Source organism: Bison bison, unplaced genomic scaffold (genome assembly GCF_000754665.1).
Source record: "Bison bison bison isolate TAMUID 2011002044 unplaced genomic scaffold, Bison_UMD1.0 scf7180017864487, whole genome shotgun sequence".
Classification (NCBI taxonomy): domain Eukaryota; kingdom Metazoa; phylum Chordata; class Mammalia; order Artiodactyla; family Bovidae; genus Bison; species Bison bison.
Genome location: NW_011495047.1, coordinates 8,252,948 through 8,271,128, shown reverse-complemented (window position 1 = coordinate 8,271,128; position 18,181 = coordinate 8,252,948). Strand labels below are relative to the sequence as shown.

The 18,181-nt window shown below is 53.8% G+C and overlaps 2 protein-coding genes across 3 annotated transcripts in view; one reads left to right on the top strand and one right to left on the bottom strand.

The window, feature by feature from the left end:
- GNMT (glycine N-methyltransferase) overlaps nt 1-350 on the top strand; it is a 4,422-nt gene extending 4,072 nt beyond the window's left edge. The window contains exon 6 of the mRNA XM_010863153.1: nt 1-350. Coding sequence (XP_010861455.1) covers nt 1-173 — 173 coding nt within the window. The 3' untranslated portion in view covers nt 174-350.
- Nucleotides 351-444: 94 nt separating this feature from the next.
- On the bottom strand, nt 445-14,751 carry PEX6 (peroxisomal biogenesis factor 6). Of its 2 annotated transcripts, XR_827299.1 has the most exons (18): nt 13,787-14,751; nt 11,356-11,519; nt 10,816-10,899; nt 6,209-6,311; nt 5,803-5,936; nt 5,052-5,163; nt 4,232-4,440; nt 3,464-3,659; nt 3,209-3,285; nt 2,935-3,067; nt 2,648-2,853; nt 2,449-2,510; nt 2,137-2,245; nt 1,726-1,842; nt 1,532-1,609; nt 1,245-1,384; nt 604-1,072; nt 445-517 (listed from the first exon to the last, which is right to left on the bottom strand). XR_827299.1 is itself a non-coding variant. In XM_010863152.1 (17 exons), exons 1-17 carry the CDS (start codon nt 14,666-14,668, stop codon nt 936-938), a joined length of 2,943 nt encoding a protein of 980 aa, XP_010861454.1. In that variant the 5' UTR covers nt 14,669-14,751; the 3' UTR covers nt 445-935. The 2 variants fall into 2 exon arrangements, 1 of the variants encoding a protein (XP_010861454.1); XM_010863152.1 differs by having other exon boundaries at nt 445-1,072.
- Nucleotides 14,752-18,181: the final 3,430 nt, after the last annotated feature.

The following is an 18,181-nucleotide window of genomic DNA, read 5'->3' as shown; positions in this document are numbered from 1 at the left end:
GTAAGTTCCGGCTCTCCTACTACCCTCACTGCCTGGCATCCTTTACGGAGTTGCTTCGAACAGCCTTTGGGGGCAAGTGCCAGCACACCGTCCTGGGTGACTTCAAACCTTACAAGCCGGGCCAGGCCTACGTTCCCTGCTATTTCATCCACGTGCTCAAGAAGACTGCCTGAGCGAGGCCTCGGCTCCCACCCTCTGCCCCGGCGCTGCCAGGCTCCGTCTGGGGAGGAGGGGACCGGTGGCTCCACAGTGCGGCCCCTACAGTGCGGATCCTGGGGGTGTGGGGAGGGGCAGACTTCCGCTGCGCTCAGGAGGACGGAAGGCTGAACAATACAGTCTGTGCCTTTTCAGGTCCTGTTCCCCTGTGTTCATGTCAGAAGGATGAGGCTCTCGGGGGTTGCGCCTCCACAGCCTTGCTCCTCCCCACACCGACCGCAACTCCAGCAGGGGGCAGCATACACTTTATTTTCAGACCCACATGGGGCTTCCCTGGTGGCTCAGATGGTGAAGAATCCGCCTACAATGCGGGAGATTTGGGTTTTGATACCTGGGTTGGGAAGATCCCCTGGAGAAAGGAACGGCTACCCACTCCAGTATTCTTACCTGGAGAATTCCATGGACAGAGAAGCCCCGCAGGCTACAGTCCATGGGGTCGCAAAGAGTCGGACACAACTGAGTGACTTCCACGCTTCCCACTGGGGCTTACCTCAGGACCAGACTGCTCCTCCTGAGCAGAGGGGCCTGAGGGTTGGAGATGGCCTGGAAGGCAGTCAGGTCCAAAGAGGGTGTGTCCTGAGCTCTCCTGGGGCTCCTGATGGCACTTAGCACCAGGGGGTCGACCGGAGGTAGGCAGCATTCAGGTGGGCGGGCGTTGGCTTTTGGTCTCCTAGGTCTCCGTGAGCCCCTGTGGGCAGGTCCCAGGCTGCAGGGGGCTCCTAGCAGGCAGCAAACTTGCGTTGGATGCGCTTGTACCGGAGCAACTCCTGCTCGCTGACCGAGGGCTGCAGCCGGGCCGCGGCCTGCAGCAGGTCCTCCATGGTGAGCAGCAGGGCCGAGCTCCCGGGCTCCAGGCCTAGGGGTGACAAAAGGAGGCTGTGGCCTCTGCCTGAGCAGGGGAGCGCCCCGGGTAGGCACCTTCTTGCCTAGAGTCTCCCAGGGGGTCAAGAGACCCTCCTCTGAAATCCAGAACCAGGCCTGGTGCCCACTAGTTTCTGGTGGACCTCTGGGCCTGGGGAGCGGCGCACCTTCCTCCAGGTCCCGAACTCGGCGTTTGAGGGCAGCCGTCATGGCGTCGGAGCACAGGGAGTAGAGGTCCGCGCCCGTCAGCTGGGGCGGGCAGTGGTCTAGGACGTCCACCAGGCTCACAGAGGGCTCCAGCCTGAACCTGTTGTAGGTACACAGGAAAGTCTTACTAGCTTCCCTGACTCCACTGGAAGGCATCCCTGACCAGCTTATTGTGGACTTGGCACTCATCTCCTAACCATCCCAAGGCCCAAGCCCCTGGGGGGACCCTCCCTCTAATGGGGCGTACTTGCGTGTGATGGCACTCAGAACACGGAGCTGGGAGGCGCGGTCCTCATTCACTCCCACAAACACCAGCTTGTCAAACCTTTAGGGAGATAGGTGGGTGTCAAGGAGCCCAGCATGAGGGTGGAGAGGCACAGATAGGGTTCAAGGGGCAAGTCCAGAGGGGCCTGGTGGAGGTGAGAGGGATGGGGCACACACCTGCCGGGCCTCAGGAGGGCAGGGTCCAGCAGGTCTGGTCTGTTGGTGGCTCCGATCACAAACACATCCTGGGTGCTGTGAAGCCCATCCAGCTCAGCCAGGAGCTGAGACACCACCCTGCGAAGGAGGGAGTGGAAACGAGAGTGTGCGCGGTGCATCCTCACCCTCTCACCTCCACGGGGTGCCTCTGCAGGCTGTCTCCACAGGGCCCCTGGCTGGTCGTGCCCTGTGGACCCTCCCACCCTGGCTCCCGTCTCCTCAAAGCCTCACACCCAATTCCACGGCCCCTTTTAGCTTCTGCTACGGGATCGCAGAACCAGAAGGGCAGGAACCCTTTGGGCGGCCAAGACTAGTACAACCTGTCTCATACCCCTCCGTCTTGGACCCCAGAATCCTGGCTCAGACCCCCACCTGTCCATCACACCTCCAGAGTCTCCACTTCGCCCCCGGTTTGGGGCCAAGGAGTCCAGTTCATCAAAGAAGATGATGCAGGGAGCTGCGGCCCTGGCCCGCGCAAACACTGAGGAGAGAGGGGCCCATAGGACGGAGAAGCCCGGTTGGGTGGGGGTTAGATATCAGGAGATGGGGAGGGCAACCCAGGTTGGCAGCTGATCACTAGCACTTCAGGTAAAGGCCCCTCCAGGCAGGAACCTGACCTGGAGAGGAAGACTAGAGGCGACGGCCAGCAGCCTGAGGGCTCTCCCTCCGCCCCCACTCACTCACCTTCCCGTACATTCTCCTCGCTTTGGCCCACGTACATGTTGATGAGCTCGGGCCCTTTCACGCTGAGGGAGGTGATAGGAGAGGGTGAGACTCCTCAAGATGCAGAAACACACAACTGACCTCCTGGCCACCCGCTTCTGCTGCCCAGCCAGCCACAGCCCCCAGTCCACCTGCCCTCCTGGCTGGGCCCAGTCACCACCTGAGGAAGGTGAGGCTGCACTCCGTGGCCACTGCCTTGGCCAGGAGGGTCTTGCCCGTGCCAGGGGGCCCGTGGAGCAGAAGGCCAGAGCGCCTCAGGCCCAGGCTGAGCAGCTCAGGGTGCTCCAGAGGAAGCTGAATCGTCTCCAGAATCTCCTTCTTCACCTCCTGCAGCCCGCCCACGTCGTGCCAGGACACCGAGGGGATCTAGGAGGCGGGAAGGGTGTGGCTGGGCACCGGCTGGTGGAGGGTGCTCGGGTCCCACCCCCATGGGCCTCGAGTGTCTACCCTGGGGGCTCCGATGGCTTGCGAGTGAGCGGCCTGCAGCTGCTCCAGTGCCTGCCCAAAGTCCTCAGCCAGGAGAGGGAAGCCCGCAGCACACAGCTCCCCCTCATCCTCCTCACTCAAGCCGCCAGCCCAGCTGCAAAGAGAAACCCAGGGAGGCCTGTGGAGGACCAGCCCTGAAGCCTCCTTCCCACTGGGGCCCTCACCTTTCTCCCTTCCTCTCCAGCCCCTGCCCACCCAGACTGCCTCTTGCCCCTCCCAGGCCCAGCTTCCTCACCCTGAGTTCTTGATCCTGGTGCAGGCTGCCCGGCTGCTGTGGGTCAAAAGGGCGAAGAGGTCCCCCACCACAAAGCCCTGGGGAAGCACAGGAGGGGATGTGTGAGCAGGCACAGCAGGCAGCCCCCGTGCGGGGAGGGAGGGGCAGTCCCCTGGCTGGTGCACGGGCCCAGCACTGAGGCCTCGGGTTCTCCACCCTCACTGACTGCCTCCCACCAGAGCGTGCGAGGAGGCCGGCGCCCTGCCGGGCACTCACCGCACAACGCCGCGCCAGCTGCACCAGGTTCACCTCTTGGCCCAGGGGGAGGTGGGCAGTGAGAGCCCGGAGGACGCTGAGCCGCTGCGCCTCTGCCAGCACGGGCACCTCCAGCTCGTGAGGAAATGCTGTCTGCACATCTGCAGGCAGGTCCTGGGCCCGGCTGGTCGTGGCCACGACCATCAGGGGAGGGCAGCTGTGGACAGGGAGTGGGTACTGAGGGCGGGAAGGTGGCCAGCAGCCTCTGAGTGCAGCCTCATCTTGAGGCTGGTGCAGGAGGGTGGCTGCAGGGCAGGGATGAGAGAGGGAGATGGGAGCCCCAAAGCTTCCCAGATGGGGCATCCCCCCCCACACAGGGAGCTCAATGAGGGCAGAGGCCGTGCTTCAGCATTCCCCAAGAAACAGCCCATGGCTCAGTCAGTTAAGAATCTGCCTACAATGCAAGAGACCCGGGTGCAATCCCTGGGTTGAGAAGATCCCCTGGAGAAGGGAACGGCAACCCATTCCAGTATTCTTGCCTGGGAAATCCCATAGACAGAGAAGCCTGGTGGGCTACAGTCTATGGGGTCGCAGAGTTGGACACGACTGAGTGACTAAGCACAAAAAGAAACAGCAGGGTCCGCACCCTCCTCCCTGTGGGCACGCCCACCTCCTCAGCTCAGGCAGGGCTGCCTGGAGAGTAGCCAGGTGGGATGTCTGAAAGCCACTGACAGGGTCGGGGAGAGAAGGCTGGCCCCACTACTTTCCCCGCTCAGTGCTGGATGCTACCTGGCGAGTGGGTCTTTATCCAGGAGGAGGTGCCGCAGCGTGGCCACCACCCGGGCGTCCTCACCCAGTCCATCACGGTCCCGGCCCAGCAGGTCCACAGCTGTCAGCAAAAGAACCACAGGCCGGCAGCGCCGGGCCCGGGAGAAAGCAGCCTGCAGCTTTGTCTCCACAGCGCCGCTACTGTCTGCACAGAGGCTGGAGCAGGGCACCTGGGGAGGGGGTCCCGACGGGCCTGTGAGTAAGGGAAGGGGCAGGCACGACCAGGGCAGGAGAAGGGGGGAGGGCTCAGAAGGGGCAAGCCATCTTTTTGGAGGGTGGGGATGGGGGAGGAAGGCAACACTGGCCAAGCCCTAACTCTTCTTTTCCCTAACCACATTCCCTGGACTGCCCACCAAAACCTTGGCAGTATCCTCTTTTTAATTAATTTTATTTTTGGCTGCACTGGACCTTCCTTGCTGTGCATGGGCTTTCTTTGCAGTGAGTGGGGGCTACTCATTGCGGTGGCTTCTCTTGGCACGGGCTCTAGGGCACGTGGGTTTAGGTGGTTGTGGTGCACGGGCTTAGTTGCTCTGCAGCACGTGGGATCTTCCTGGATCGGGGATCAAACCTGTGTCCCCTTCATTGGCAGACAGATTCGTAACCACTGGACCACCAAGGAAGTCCTGGAGTGTGCTCCTTCTTGAGAGCATCTCTCGGTAGCTCAGCATCACGGGACTATGCCTGATCCACTGGCCCAGTGGGCCCCGTGGTCAGAGAGGAGAGGGAGAATCTGGGCTGCAGAGGAGATGGAGTTGGGGGTCTACTCTCCAGGGACCCTCACCTTCAATAAGTGGAGCCCAAGGCGGCTGCAGGCTGCGGCGACTGCGGTGGTCTTCCCACTGCCCGGGGGGCCCCGTAGAAGGACACTGCCAGTCCCTGTCAGCAGGGCACCCCTGCAACCAGAGAACAGACATTTGCTTCCTCTATCTTGCCCAGAAGGGAGTCCCCAGTGACACAGGCCCCCTCAGATCCAGAAAGCAGACACTCTCCTTGATGCACCTCTTGCACCCCTCCCCGCCAGGGCCGTCACCACTTGGTGAGGCCATATTTCCCATACCATCAGTGGAATTCTGGCAGGGGCCTGGGGCATATCCAGGGGATTAACTTCTTTTTGTCATCAGTGAAACCTTGGCTGTTCTGTCTGGTCTGGATTGTATGGAGGGAATTAGGAAGGGGTCTGTGGCTACACATGGGCCAGCGGTATGAGGACCTTGTCTTTCAGGGCCCAGGTGGTGAAAATCGGGATGACTAGTGGGCTCTCCAAGGGAAGGGCAGCCTCAGAGACAAATGACCCTGGGGGAGAGTCTCTCTCCACAGCTGACAGAGGAGGGCAGAGGTTACTCCCAAAAAGAAGCCTGGGAATTTGCTTACGGACAGGACATGGGCTAGGGGCCTGGGCCCGATGGTTGGAGGGAGGCCCACCCAATCCCACCACAGCCAGGGCATCAGGTACTGCTTGTCTGGCCTGCTGCTCCTCCGGGGATGCTCCGGGCAGCCTTCTCTCACACCGAGGCTGCAGCATCCTCACTCACCCTGGCTGGAGGCGAGGCTTCAGAGCAGTACAGAGCTCGGTCACCAAGGCCTCCAGGCCTGGAGGAGACAAGCTGCTCCAGGGAGTGGAGTCCCCTGAAGGAAGCCTTGGAACCAGGCTCAGGGTAGAACCCACCTGTGAAAGGTGGGAGGAAGCTTTAGTTTCTAGAAGTTGTTTTTAATTTACTTTATTGAAGTATTTAATTTATTGATTTACAATGTGGTGTTACTTTCCACCATACGGCATAGTGATTCAGTTAAACACGTATATAAAAGTCTGCATCTACTAATCCCGAACTCCCACTCCATGCCTTCCCCAACTCCTTCCCCCTTGGCAGCCACCAGTCTGTTCTACAAAAATTCTTTCTGCTCCTTTCCCCAGGTCAATCCCCACCGCCAGGGCCTCACCAAGTACAAGGAGGTATGGGCGGAGTCGGCTAAGTAGGCTCTGGCTTGCCCGTCTGGAGCCTCCCCAACTGTTCTCTTCACTTTAAAAAACATCTCTTGCCACCTGTAGGGAGAGAGGCCTAATGAACCCCAGATCCAGAGCCCACATCCAATCCTTCTTAAGGGCAACGCGCTGTCTCAGTCAGAGGTCCACTGCAGGGACAAATGGAAGAGCAGTACAAAGAAATGCCCCCAGATGTGGCGGAGGTGGGCAGGAAGCGGGGGACGTGGCGGTAAAGGAAAGCAGGTGGTCTTCCTTATCTCTCTGACGGGATCATACACGTTTTAAGAGCAGGAGCTGTGCCTGTCCTTGGCACCCCTCATACCAACATCACCTTAGGGTGTGTTTCTCCTGCCTACTCACTCTGATGGAAGAAGCCACTGCCACACCAAGCAGTGACCATCTGCCCGTTTTCACTGGCTTGAGGACACAGACTCTCCCTCAAATATGCACCCACCAAAAAAAAAATGTACCCACCAAGGCCACCTAAAACCTCGAAAGAAAGAGTCCTTCAGCTCTTAGTCACCCATAAGATATGATCGCAAGCAGATTCCTTCATAATGACATTTAGCGATTAATGTTTCTCTGTTTTGGCTGTACATTAGAATTATCTGTGAAACTTAAAAAAAAAAAAAAACAACATCTCTCACATACTGTGATTCCATTCAGTAGAGGAGTGGTTGCCAGCAGCTGAGGGAAGGAGGGAACGGGGAGTGACTGCTGGCGGGTGGGGGTTTTTTTCTGGGCTGAGGAAAATGTTTTGGAGTTAGTGATGTTGATGGCACAACCTTGTGAATATACTAAAAGCCACTGAATTATATACTTTAAAAGTGTGAATTTTATGGTATGTGAATTATATCTGAATTTTACAATTATCATTTTCCTTCCTTTGGGAAAAATAAAATAAAAAGACTGCAGAGGCTCTAGCCTAACCCTGATTCTGCTCTAATAGGTCTGGGGTAGGGCTCAGGCATTTTTATTTTTCAAAAGCTCCCAGCCATAACCAGGGCTGTGCAGTCACTGGCTAGTGTTAGAGTGAGTTAGGCTTCTCAGCCTACCAGGGAGGTGAGGGTTGCTGCTGCTGCTGCTGCTGCTAAGTCGCTTTCAGTCGTGTCCGACTCTGTGCGACCCCATAGACAGAAGCCTACCGGGCTCCCCCGTCCCTGGGATTCTCCAGGCAAGAACACTGGAGTGGGTTGCCATTTCCTTCTCCAATGCATGAAAGTGAAAAGTGAAAGGGAAGTCTCTCAGTTGTGTCCGACTCTTAGCGACCCCATGGACTACAGCCTACCAGGCTCCTCCATCCATGGGATTTTCCAGGCAAGAGTACTGGAGTGGGGTGCCATCGCTTTCTTGGGGCGAGGGTAGCAGACAGCAATTACTAGTCCAGTTTTCCAGATACAGAGAGGAACTACTGCTGTCTGTAATCCTCAGGCAGCACAGCAATGGCAGAGCCCGGGCCTCTTTCAGGTCTACCTGGGGTACAAATTCCTTTGCTTAGTATCCCACAGTCACACAGCTGCTCCCTCTGGCAGCAGAGAGGGGTGGGGGTGGAAAGGCCTTCAGGTGGAAGGGGAGGCATACTAGGTTTGGGACCACCACCAGAGGCACTGACTGTGAAAGAACTGGAACATGAGGAAAGCTGTCCCACTGGTTTTTTCTGTTTGTTCGGTTGGCTGCATTGTGCGGTTGGTGGTGTTTTAGTTCCCCAACCAAGGACTGAACCCAGCCCTGGCAATGGAAACACTGAGTCTTTACCACTGGACCGCCAGGTAATTCCCTGTCCTACTGCTGTTCATTATAAATAGGTATTGTGTTAGTTGCTCAGGCGTGTCCAACTCATGGGGTCACTGCTCAGGACCCCATGGACTGTAGCTCGCCAGGCTCCTCTGCCTATGGGATTCTCCAGGCAGCAATACTGGAGTGGGTTGCCATTCCCATCTCCAAGCGATCTTCCCAACCCAGGAATCGAACACAGGTTTCCCACATTGCAGGCAGATTCTTTACTGTCTGAGCCACCAGGAAAGCCCATAAACAAGTGATGGGTGGGTCTACAACCTAGACTCGCAATCAAGCAGAACCACCTCCGTCAGATGCATCTGGCAGCCAATGGAATCCAAGGAGGAAGAGCCCTGGGGCAGGGAAGGGAGAGGGAGACACGCCCACCTCTCCCCTCACAAGCCCCCTTCCACCCCTACTCTCCATCCATGGAGAGTGGATGGGCCACCTCATTGAGGTTGGCCAGACCTCTGGAACATATCTGGACACTGCTGGGGAACACGGGGTTGCGTTCCTGAGAGCCAGACAGTGGAGCTCGATCCCCGCCCCAGGCCTGGTGTGGGAGGTGGAGCAGGGGGAGCATGGACCAGCTGCACCACCGCCAGTGGACTTCTGTGCCAGGGATCAGGGGAGCCTCCATCCAGGCAGCCTCTTACCAAGTCCAGGGAGTAGGGTACAGCACTCATCTCTGTCCTTGGACCCATCTGCCCGCTCGGCCCTGCTTTTCCAAAGCCACCCAGAGGTAAGAACTACATGCTCAGCACCCAGAGGAGGGAGGCAGGTCTCCAAGGTGCTGGTATAGTAGAGGTCCAGGAACAGGACTGGCTTGCTGGTCTGTCTCAGGAGGGTCGAGTGCCTGTTTTCCTTTAAAAGTACAAAAGGTAGGCATTCTGCAGCTTTCCTACAGAGAGCTAGCTCATAGACAGTTGCTCTATTTAAGATAGAGGTGGTGGCAGAGCGGTATGAAGAATTTGCAAGCCAATGCAGGAGATGCAAGAGACATGGGTTCAATCCTTGGGTCAGGAAATCCCCTGGAGCAGGAAATGGAAACCTACTCCAGTATTCTTGCCTGGAAAATTCCATGGACAAAGGAGCCTGGTGGGCTACAGTCCACAGGTCACCAAGAGCTGGACATGACTGAGCACACACACACACAAGATGGAAAACAGAAGTTGGAAGTGATGGAGAGCAGCTGGGCATTCTCCACCAGGCTCGTTGTAAATTTGATGGGAAAGCTCAAAGCAGCACCCTGGAGCACCAAATGGAATTACACATGGCACCACAGGCCCCTCCTCTGGGTACCACAGCCCTGAAACTGGAGAGACTGAGCACTGGCCAGAACCAAGCTCTGAATGTTGACCAAAGCTGAATTAGGTACTCCAAACAAGGCACTGCTCTCTTAGTAGAGGACCCAGGCTGGCTCGGCCTGAGACCCTGGGCATGATGGCTCCTGTGCCCAAGTTTCTGCAGGGTGGTCCCACCACCTCACTGGGATTTCCTGGCAAGTTGGGTTAGTGTCTTCTTCTTCTAATAAAGCCTTATAGGAAATCCATCTGGGGGTAGGAAGCTACACATTTTCCCCCTTCATATAAAGCCAAGCAGTCTCTGAATTCTGAATTTTTTTTTGGCTGCGCCATGTGGTATGTGGGATCTTAGTTCCCCCATCAGGGATTGAACCTGCTCCCCCTGCATTGGGAGTGCAGTCTTAACCATGGGAAGTCCCTGCCTTACCATTTCATATGCAGTCTCTGCAGTAAGAATCAACAGGAGGAAAGGTTGGCCTCCTTGTTTTGGGTCCCTGGCTCAGTTACGCTCTCTTTCTCACTCTCTGTTGAGGATAAGGAAAGACAGCAGGTCTCTCAAAGGCAAATCTCTTCCTCTCCTGTCTTGGGAGACAAGACTGAAAAGCAGCGTGTCCACATTCCATCCACTAGAGCAGAAATCATGATGGTACTGGGGCTCCTCTGGCTCAGTGTACGGGAGGTGTGGCCCAAACAACATTGGTTGAGAATGGAAAGCAGGGCTTCCCTGATGGCTCAGTGGTAAACAATCCACCTGCCAATGCGGGAGACACGCATCTGATCCCTGGCGAGGGAAGATCCCATATGCCGTGGGGCAGCTAAGGCCGTGTGCCACAACTATTGAGCCCGTGCTCCAGAGCTGGGGAGCCACAACTACTGAAGTCTACGTGCCCCAGCGCGTGTGCTCTGCAGCAAGAGAAGCCACTGCAGTGAGAGGTCACCACAACTTGAGAGCAGCCCCCGCTTTCTGCAACTCGAGAAAAGTCCACACAGTAATGAAGACCGAGCACAGCCAAAACATAAAATAAGTAAATAAACAAATAAAAACTTATTTTAAAAAGAATGGAAAGCAGGGGGGACTTCCTTGGAGATTCAGTGGTTTAAACTCTGAGCTTCCACTGCAGGGGCTGTGAGTTCAATTCCTGGTTGGGGGAGTTCCTCATGCCACGAGGTGCAGCCAAAAAAAAAAGAAGAAAGTGAGGAATCCCACCTTGGACTAGGCCATTGAACCATTCTTAGTGCTTTACTATACCTAGGACCACCAATCAATTTGAGGATAAACACCTCCCAAAGCCAGCAGGCAGTGGCTCTTAATTCTCTTTTCAGTCACACGCCTATTTGAGAACATGAGAATAGGTACCTTCTCTCCCGAAAAACATGCATGACAACAACAAAATGCTCTTATGCACAGAATTATTCCATTCAACTTGAGGACTCCTGCACGCAGGTTAAGAATCCCAGCTGCAGGAGAGAAGGCAGCTCCATACCTGGGCAGTTTCTCTGGGCTTGCTTCCAGGATCTCTACTTGCCCAACTGTTGGCACACACAGGACATCCCCTTCCTGGACTGCCCTGTAACACAGCGGTAGCCCTGGTCAGCTCACAGTGGGAGTTAATAGCAGGCGCCTGACATATCCCTGCATGCCCCACCCCCTCAACCTGCAGACTGTTTCTCGGGGGTCTACTGCCCACCCAGAGATCCCAAGCAGTTGTCCAGAGAACAAACCTGACCTAGTAAGAGCTTTGGGATACGGCAGAGAGGGCATCAGAGTCCAGAGAGAGGGGCAAAGCAGGATCCTGGCTTTTGGGGGGCCTCCTCAAATCAAAGTGGTTTCTCAATCTAGAATGTCTGGATTTACCCTCCTGGCCCAGATTTCTCTTGTCTATCTGACACACCAGGAGGCTTCTAGCCACCATACTGTGGCTTTTTAAAATCAGAGGCTTTCTGGTATCTGAATCTCAGGCCTGGGATAGGAGGAGTTCACTGAGGGTGGTGTGCTACCCTCCTGCAAGGGGGAAGTGGCTAACCTGGGTGTCTGAAAATGCCGGTAAAGGACATGGTCATAGTTTCCATTAGTGCTGTAGTGAGGAGACGACACAATTTCGATGTGTAACTCTTTGGCAAACGGAGGCCCAGGCAGCACTGAGCAGCTTCCTTTGTCTTCAGGGGTGCTGGAGCCCTCCAAATACCTCTATGAGAGAAATAACCACCACCTTAGAACCTTCTCCCAGGGACTCAGGCTCTGCCCAGTCTCTTAGCAACCAACACTTCCATCCTTTATCCTTCCCATAACCACAAGGGCTGTGGGATGGGAGACCTAAGAAAGTAGAGCTGAAGACCTACATCTTCCTTAGAAAACAGAAACCTCTCCTTCTAATGGGCACCCAGAAGAGACTTCTGACTCTGACTTTCCTGACTCTAGCTCCAAAGAGTTCACCAGTGATGATAACCATTCTGTGACACCTTTATACTGGCCCCGAGCCAGTGAAATGGTAAAGACATTTAACTCCCACAAGTCATTTGAGTGACACCAGGCAGCCACTGGGAACATTAATTGGACAGTAGTGAGGACACTGAATTCAGGCTCCAGTTAAAGGACATGATCTCACTGAAGCTGAAAGGGCTGGGTCAGGTGAATGAGCTCCTGCCTGAGTGCTCCAGTATTTTTCCTCCATTTAGAAGGAAAGCCACACCTGACTCCCATTCACGCATATCTTTTATTTCTTCTTGACATCCCACAGCACTAACTGTCTATGGCAGCATTACCTAATATAACTTTCTACAGTGATAAAAAAACTCTATATTTACATGTGGCTACTGAACACTCAACATATGACTAAAGCAATCAAATAACTGAATTTTTTACTTTACTTACTTTCAGTTGATTTAAAGAACCACCCAGGGGCTAGCAGCTTTTGTACTGGTCAGTGTGGGCCTAAATCATACATCCAGGTGCTTAATTAAACAGTAGACTATATTTGTCCCCCTGAACACAATTTTCTTTTTGAAGTAAGTTCCTTAAAGGTAGAAAGCAAAAACTCCTCTTGGATGTATTTAATCTAATATTAAAATTAAACACCAAGCACTAAGGATAATAAAAACCTGTCCCTTCAAGAACAATATACAATTGAGAATGAGAGTATATGATCATAACAAAACTATAAAATAAAAGCTCTCAGAAAGATAGAAAATGCTATAGGAAAAAGTAATGTTAAATTTGTGGTGTGAGATTTTGCAAGGCTTTAAGAAACAGTGTCAGGCTTTATTTTTTGGGGCTCCAAAATCACTGCAGATGGTGACTGCAGCCATGAAATTAAAAGACGCTTACTCCTTGGAAGGAAAGTTATGACCAACCTGATAGCATACTCAAAAGCAGAGACATTACTTTGCCAACAAAGGTCCGTCTAGTCAAGGCTGTGGTTTTTCCAGTGGTCATGTATGGATGTGAGAGTTGGACTGTGAAGAAAGCTGAGCGCCGAAGAATTGACGCTTTTGAACTGTGGTACTGGAGAAGACTCTTGAGAGTCCCTTGGACTGCAAGGAGATCCAACCAGTCGATTCTAAAGATCAGTCCTGGGTGTTCATTGGAAGGATTGATGCTAAAGCTCAAACTCCAATACTTTGGCCACCTCATGTGAAGAGTTGACTCACTGGAAAAGACTCTGATGCTGGGAGGGATTGGGGGCAGAAGGGGACGACAGAGGATGAGATGGCTGGATGGCATCACTGACTCGATGGACATGGGTTTGGGTGAACTCCGGGAGTTGGTGATGGACAGGGAGGCCTGGGATGCTGCAATTCATGGGGTCGAAAAGAGTCGGACACGACTGAGCGACTGAACTGAACTGAAGAAGCAGGTGGCATTTGTAGAAGGGCCTTGAAGGAGGAGGAGGTTAACAGAATAGGAAGGAACTTGAAGTCAAGGACAGCGTGAGCAAAAGATGGGAGTACGATCTTCCATACTACCCAATACAATACTGGATGTGTGTGCGTGCGTTCTCAGTCATGTCCAACTTCCACCAGGCTCCTCTGTCCATTGGATTTTACAAGCAAGAATACTGCAGTGGGTAGCCATTTCCTCCTCCAAGGGATCTTCCTGACCCAGGGATCAAACTCACGCCTCCTGCATTGGCAGGTGGATTTCCACCTACTTGGTAAGCCCACAATACTGGATACATTGCAACAATTTGACAAATAACTGATTAGATTCAGTAGATTACTACACATGGTAATTTGGCTGTAATTCTCACCTTTCACCTGAATAGTGAAAGCCCTTCCCATGCACCAACATGTTTTAATTGTAGAGAATGGATAAATAAGGCTAAGAGGTGTTAAGGGAAAAGTCCAAGCTCTAAGGAGTAAAGGATCCGAATTTTACAGCTCTCATCTTCCAATTTAGTTAAGGCAAAGAAGAGCTAAAGAGGAAGAAGCATTCCTGATCTCAGTCCTGTATCCTACCTGGATTTTGAGCTCTCCCACGTCCAGGGGATCACAGCCGAGATTAAAAGCCAGAGTGGCAGGCACGAGGGCCAGTCCGTCAGCGAGAGGCTCTCCCGGCTGCCCAGAGCCGGGTCCCAGTCTTTCAGAGAGGTTCCAGCGAGGCTCTAGAACTTGGACTGTGGCCAGATGTGGCTGAGAAGTGTTCGATGACTCTCCAGCCCGGGTCACCCACACCCATTCGCCCTGGAAGAGGCTGAGGCTGCGGAGACAGCTCCGGCTCACCCCCAGTGCATCTCCAGTCCCTCCCAGAACGCCCCTTAGTCGCCGGACTGTGCCAGAGGCCGCGAAGGAGGACACCACCGGCGGGAGAGGGAGCCGGCTGCTGTTCTCAGCCTCTGGACCCAGTTTAGCCCGCCCACGGAGCTCAGTCACAGCTAGCCGCGTCCCTGGACCCAGCAACCCTTGCAACGCCGGCCGCGTCTCCAGCACCCGCGGTCCGGGCACGGGCAGGGTCTCTCCGCGCCTCACCAGCAACGGCCCGACTCTCGGTCCGAGTCCGGGCCCAGATGAAGTGCCAAGCAGTGCCCAGCCCAGCGACGGTGGCCGCCGCACCGGCCGCGCCCGCACCCACGCCCCGGAGCCCAGAGCCAGGAGCTGCAGCAGCGCGCGGCTAACCAGCAGCTGCGGGGGCCCCGGGCCCTGCTCTTCGGTACCCGCGCCGGGTCCCTCCACGGCGGCCACCAGCAGCGCCGGCCCTGCCGGGCTCTCCCCTGCAGGCCTCAGCGCCAGCACTAGGCCCAGCCCTGCCGCAGGCCACGGGCCCCCGGGCGGCAGCAGCACCGCCAAAGCGGGTGTCTCGGTCGGGAAAGGCTCCAGGACTCGCAAGACTGCCAGCGCCATGGTGACAGGCGACCAAAGAGCACAGCGAAGAAGGGCGCCTTCCTGAGCCGGAGAGCTAGACGTCCCAGCGGCTCACACGCCACTTCCGCTTCCGGCAGGGGCAGCCCTAGGGAAGTGGGCGGGGCGTCGGGTGCAAGGGCGTGCTCCAGGAGGGTGAGCTGCGCCTTGGATAGATCGGAAAGGTGCCTCGGTGGCAGTAACACAGTCACTGTGGTCGGGTAGTCCATGCACACCGCTTGTGAGACGTGTGTACAGGGGTTTACCTTCCGCGCCTGCCTGGGGAGTAACGTCTGTCAACTAACCTCCCCACGGGCATATCCTCAACAGTTTATTGAATGATCAGTGAACGATCATTGTGGCCTGGACCAAACTTGGCCCACTGCTGGGAGCTGTGGGTGTAGTGTTTAGGAAGGTGTCCACTCGTGGAACTGTAGGCACTGAGGTTTGGAGGCTTGCGGGAAGGTTGCAGGAGGGAGTGGTAGGGTTATATGTCTCAGACAGGCATTTGGATGTGGAGCGGCTGCTGGCTGAATTACTGCAAGTGATTCATGTAGCCCTGTAGTGGTTGGTGCTGCCACACCTATTCCAACACATTCTACACAAAACCCACGTTCCAGTGTTTCTTGTCCTGCTTATTGTCCTGTTCATTCTGTTCCCACCAAGCTTGAAACAAAGACAAAGCAGCTTCCCTTTCTCATCTCTCCAAAACTAGATGTTCTCTCCTCCCAGTCCTTGTAGACTGGAGATCCATTCCCATTTCCACCCTGGAGAGGAATGAACAGCAGAGCAGGCAGAAGAGAGAGATTCAAGGCTTCACTCATTGAGTACCAGACCGACAGCTTGTTTCCCATCTGTGTTACTTAACAGTCCTCCCTTGTCCCCACCCTCCACTGCTCTGTATAGACACCTGGACACTAGCTGGCCACACTCCCAGTTATTAACAGTATACTTGCACTTAGAATCAATGGATTGGGGGATTCCCTGGTGGTCCAGGGGTTAGGACTGAGTGCTTCCATTGCAGGAGTCACAGGTTTGATCCCTGGCCAGGAAACTAAGATCACACATGCTGCTCAGTGTGACGGAAAACTAAAAAGAATCAGTGGATTGGTTGGTGGCAATCTCCTCTTTCTGGACCTTGCATTCTCTTCCTTGCCTTCTCTGCCCAACTCTCTCCTTTCCTTCATCTTGAGGCAGTCTTCTACTTTGTACATTTTGCATTCCTGAAAATTTCCTGAAAATCTGAGAGGTTAATATAAGATTTACATATTGTAAGGTATTTCTATCCCTAGAAAGACAAGAAAAAATATATATACTTAATGTTTTATTATAGTTTCAGGAGGTACCTCTAGTCCTAAACCTGAAATTGCCAAGTTGTACTTCTTTAAAGCAGCATGCTTCCCTGAAAGCTCAGTTGGTAAAGAATCCACCTGCAATGCAGGAGACCCCAGTTTGATTCCTGGGTCGGGAAGATCCACTGGAGAAGGGACAGGCTACTCACTCAGTATTCTTGGGCTTCCCTTGTGGCTCAGCTGGTAAAGAACCCACCTGCAATGTGGGAGACCTGGGTTTGATCCCTGAGTTGGGAAGATCCCCTGGAGAAGGGAAAGGCTGCCCACTCCAGTATTCTGGCCTGGAGAATTCCATGGACTGTATAGTCTATGGAGCCGCAAAGATTTGGACTAAACTAAGTGACTTTCACTTTCAAGAATGTACTAGGTACCTGAATTCACAAGGATAAAGTTCCCATTTCACGGACAGAGGAGCCTGGCAGGCTACAGTTCATGGGGTCGCATAGAGTCGGACATGACTGAGTGACTAACACTTTCACACTTTCTTAGCAGTTTTCCTGGCAGCTCAGACAGTAAAGAGTCCCTGTAATGCGGGAGACCCAGCTTTGATCCCTGAATCAGGAAGATCCCCTGGAGAAAGGAAATGGCAACTCACTCCAGTATTCTTGTCTGGAAAATCCCATGGACCGGTGGAACCTGGCAGGCTACAGTCCATGGGGTCGCAAAGAGTGACACAATTGAGTGACTTCACTTTGAAACTGTTATGTGGCTCTGTCCCCCGTCTCTCAGAAGACCCAAGGACTGAGAGGATGGTGGAGTGATTCCAAAGAGAATATGCCTCCTTTACACAGAATAAGTTAAGCTATGGTGTTCCTTGAGGTCTTGCAAATGGGTAAGTATATCCGGTATCCTGCCCGGGTTGGCATCCATATAGATGCAAATATCTATTCACAGATAAACGTGCTTTTCTCTTAAGTGTTTCCTTGAGCAAATAATGGTTAGCATGTTGTCCACTCTGCATTACCTTGAAATCATCATTAGTCAATGAAAGTAATTACTTCTGTAAGACAGCTAGCAGCCTAGATTTGTTGCCTTTACTTCCATATCTCTTGCTCATTCTTTAACCCACTATACCTTCCTTCCATTCTTTTGAAACTTTCCTGCAAAGATCATCTGTAACCTTTTTAAAAATAATTTTATTTATTTATCTTTGGCTGTGCTGAGTTGTTGCTGTGTGGGTTTTCTCTAGTTGCAGCAAGTAGGGGGTACTCGCTGGTCGAGAGTGTGCAGGCTTATTGAGGTGGCTTCTCTTGCTGTGGAGCTGTGGAGCATGGGCTCTAGGGTGTGGGTTTCAATAGTTGCAGCTCACCGGCGTTAGTGTGGGCTCAGTAGTTGTGGGCTTAGTTGCCCCGTGGCATGTGGAATCTTCTCAGACCAGGGATTGCACTTGTGTCCCCTGCATTGGCAGGTGGATTTTTAACCACAGAGAAGCCCTGATGCTATTCAATCTTTTTTTTTTTTTATGCTATTCGATCTTGATCAGCTTTTTTCTAGAATTTGACATTACTGACCAATCCTCTTATACTTCCTTTGTCATTATGACACACAGTTTCCTCTCACATCTCCAATGGCTTTCAGAAGTCATCCTGAGCTCTTCCTTTTCCTTTACCACTCTCTTTGCAATCGGATTACTCACCAAATCCTGTTAGTTCTACACGTTTCCCAATGTTGTCATTTCTTCTCTATACCTATACTGCCTTATAACACTGCTCTCCTGGGCAAGGACCACAGGCTTATTCTTGAGCCTTCCTCAGTGTCTTCATGTAGTCAACTTGCTGCTGGAAGTTGACCTTCTGAAACGTTCCTCCAGACACTTCTCAGATCAGATCAGATCAGTCGCTCAGTTGTGTCTGACTCTTTGAGACCCCATGAATCACAGCACACCAGGCCTCCCTGTCCATCACCAACTCCCGGAGTTCACTCAGACTCACGTCCATCGAGTCAGTGATGCCATCCAGCCATCTCATCCTCTGTCGTCCCCTTCTCCTCTTGCCCCCAATCCCTCCCAGCATCAGAGTCTTTTCCAATGAGTCAACTCTTCGCATGAGGTGGCCAAAGTACTGGAGTTTCAGCTTTAGCATCATTCTCTCCAAAGAAATCCCAGGGCTGATCTCCTTCAGAATGGACTGGTTGGATCTCCTTGCAGTCCAAGGGCTGTCTTTGT

Excerpts from the sequence above, each read along its gene's own strand:
- PEX6 (XM_010863152.1), bottom strand. The coding sequence starts at position 14,668 with ATGGCGCTGGCAGTCTTGCGAGTCCTGGAGCCTTTCCCGACCGAGACA. Across the intron at positions 3,660-4,231 it reads GATAAAGACCCACTCGCCAG|CTGCCCTCCCCTGATGGTCG; the intron begins GTAGCATCCAGC and ends CCCTGTCCACAG. Across the intron at positions 1,073-1,244 it reads AGTTCGGGACCTGGAGGAAG|GCCTGGAGCCCGGGAGCTCG; the intron begins GTGCGCCGCTCC and ends TGTCACCCCTAG.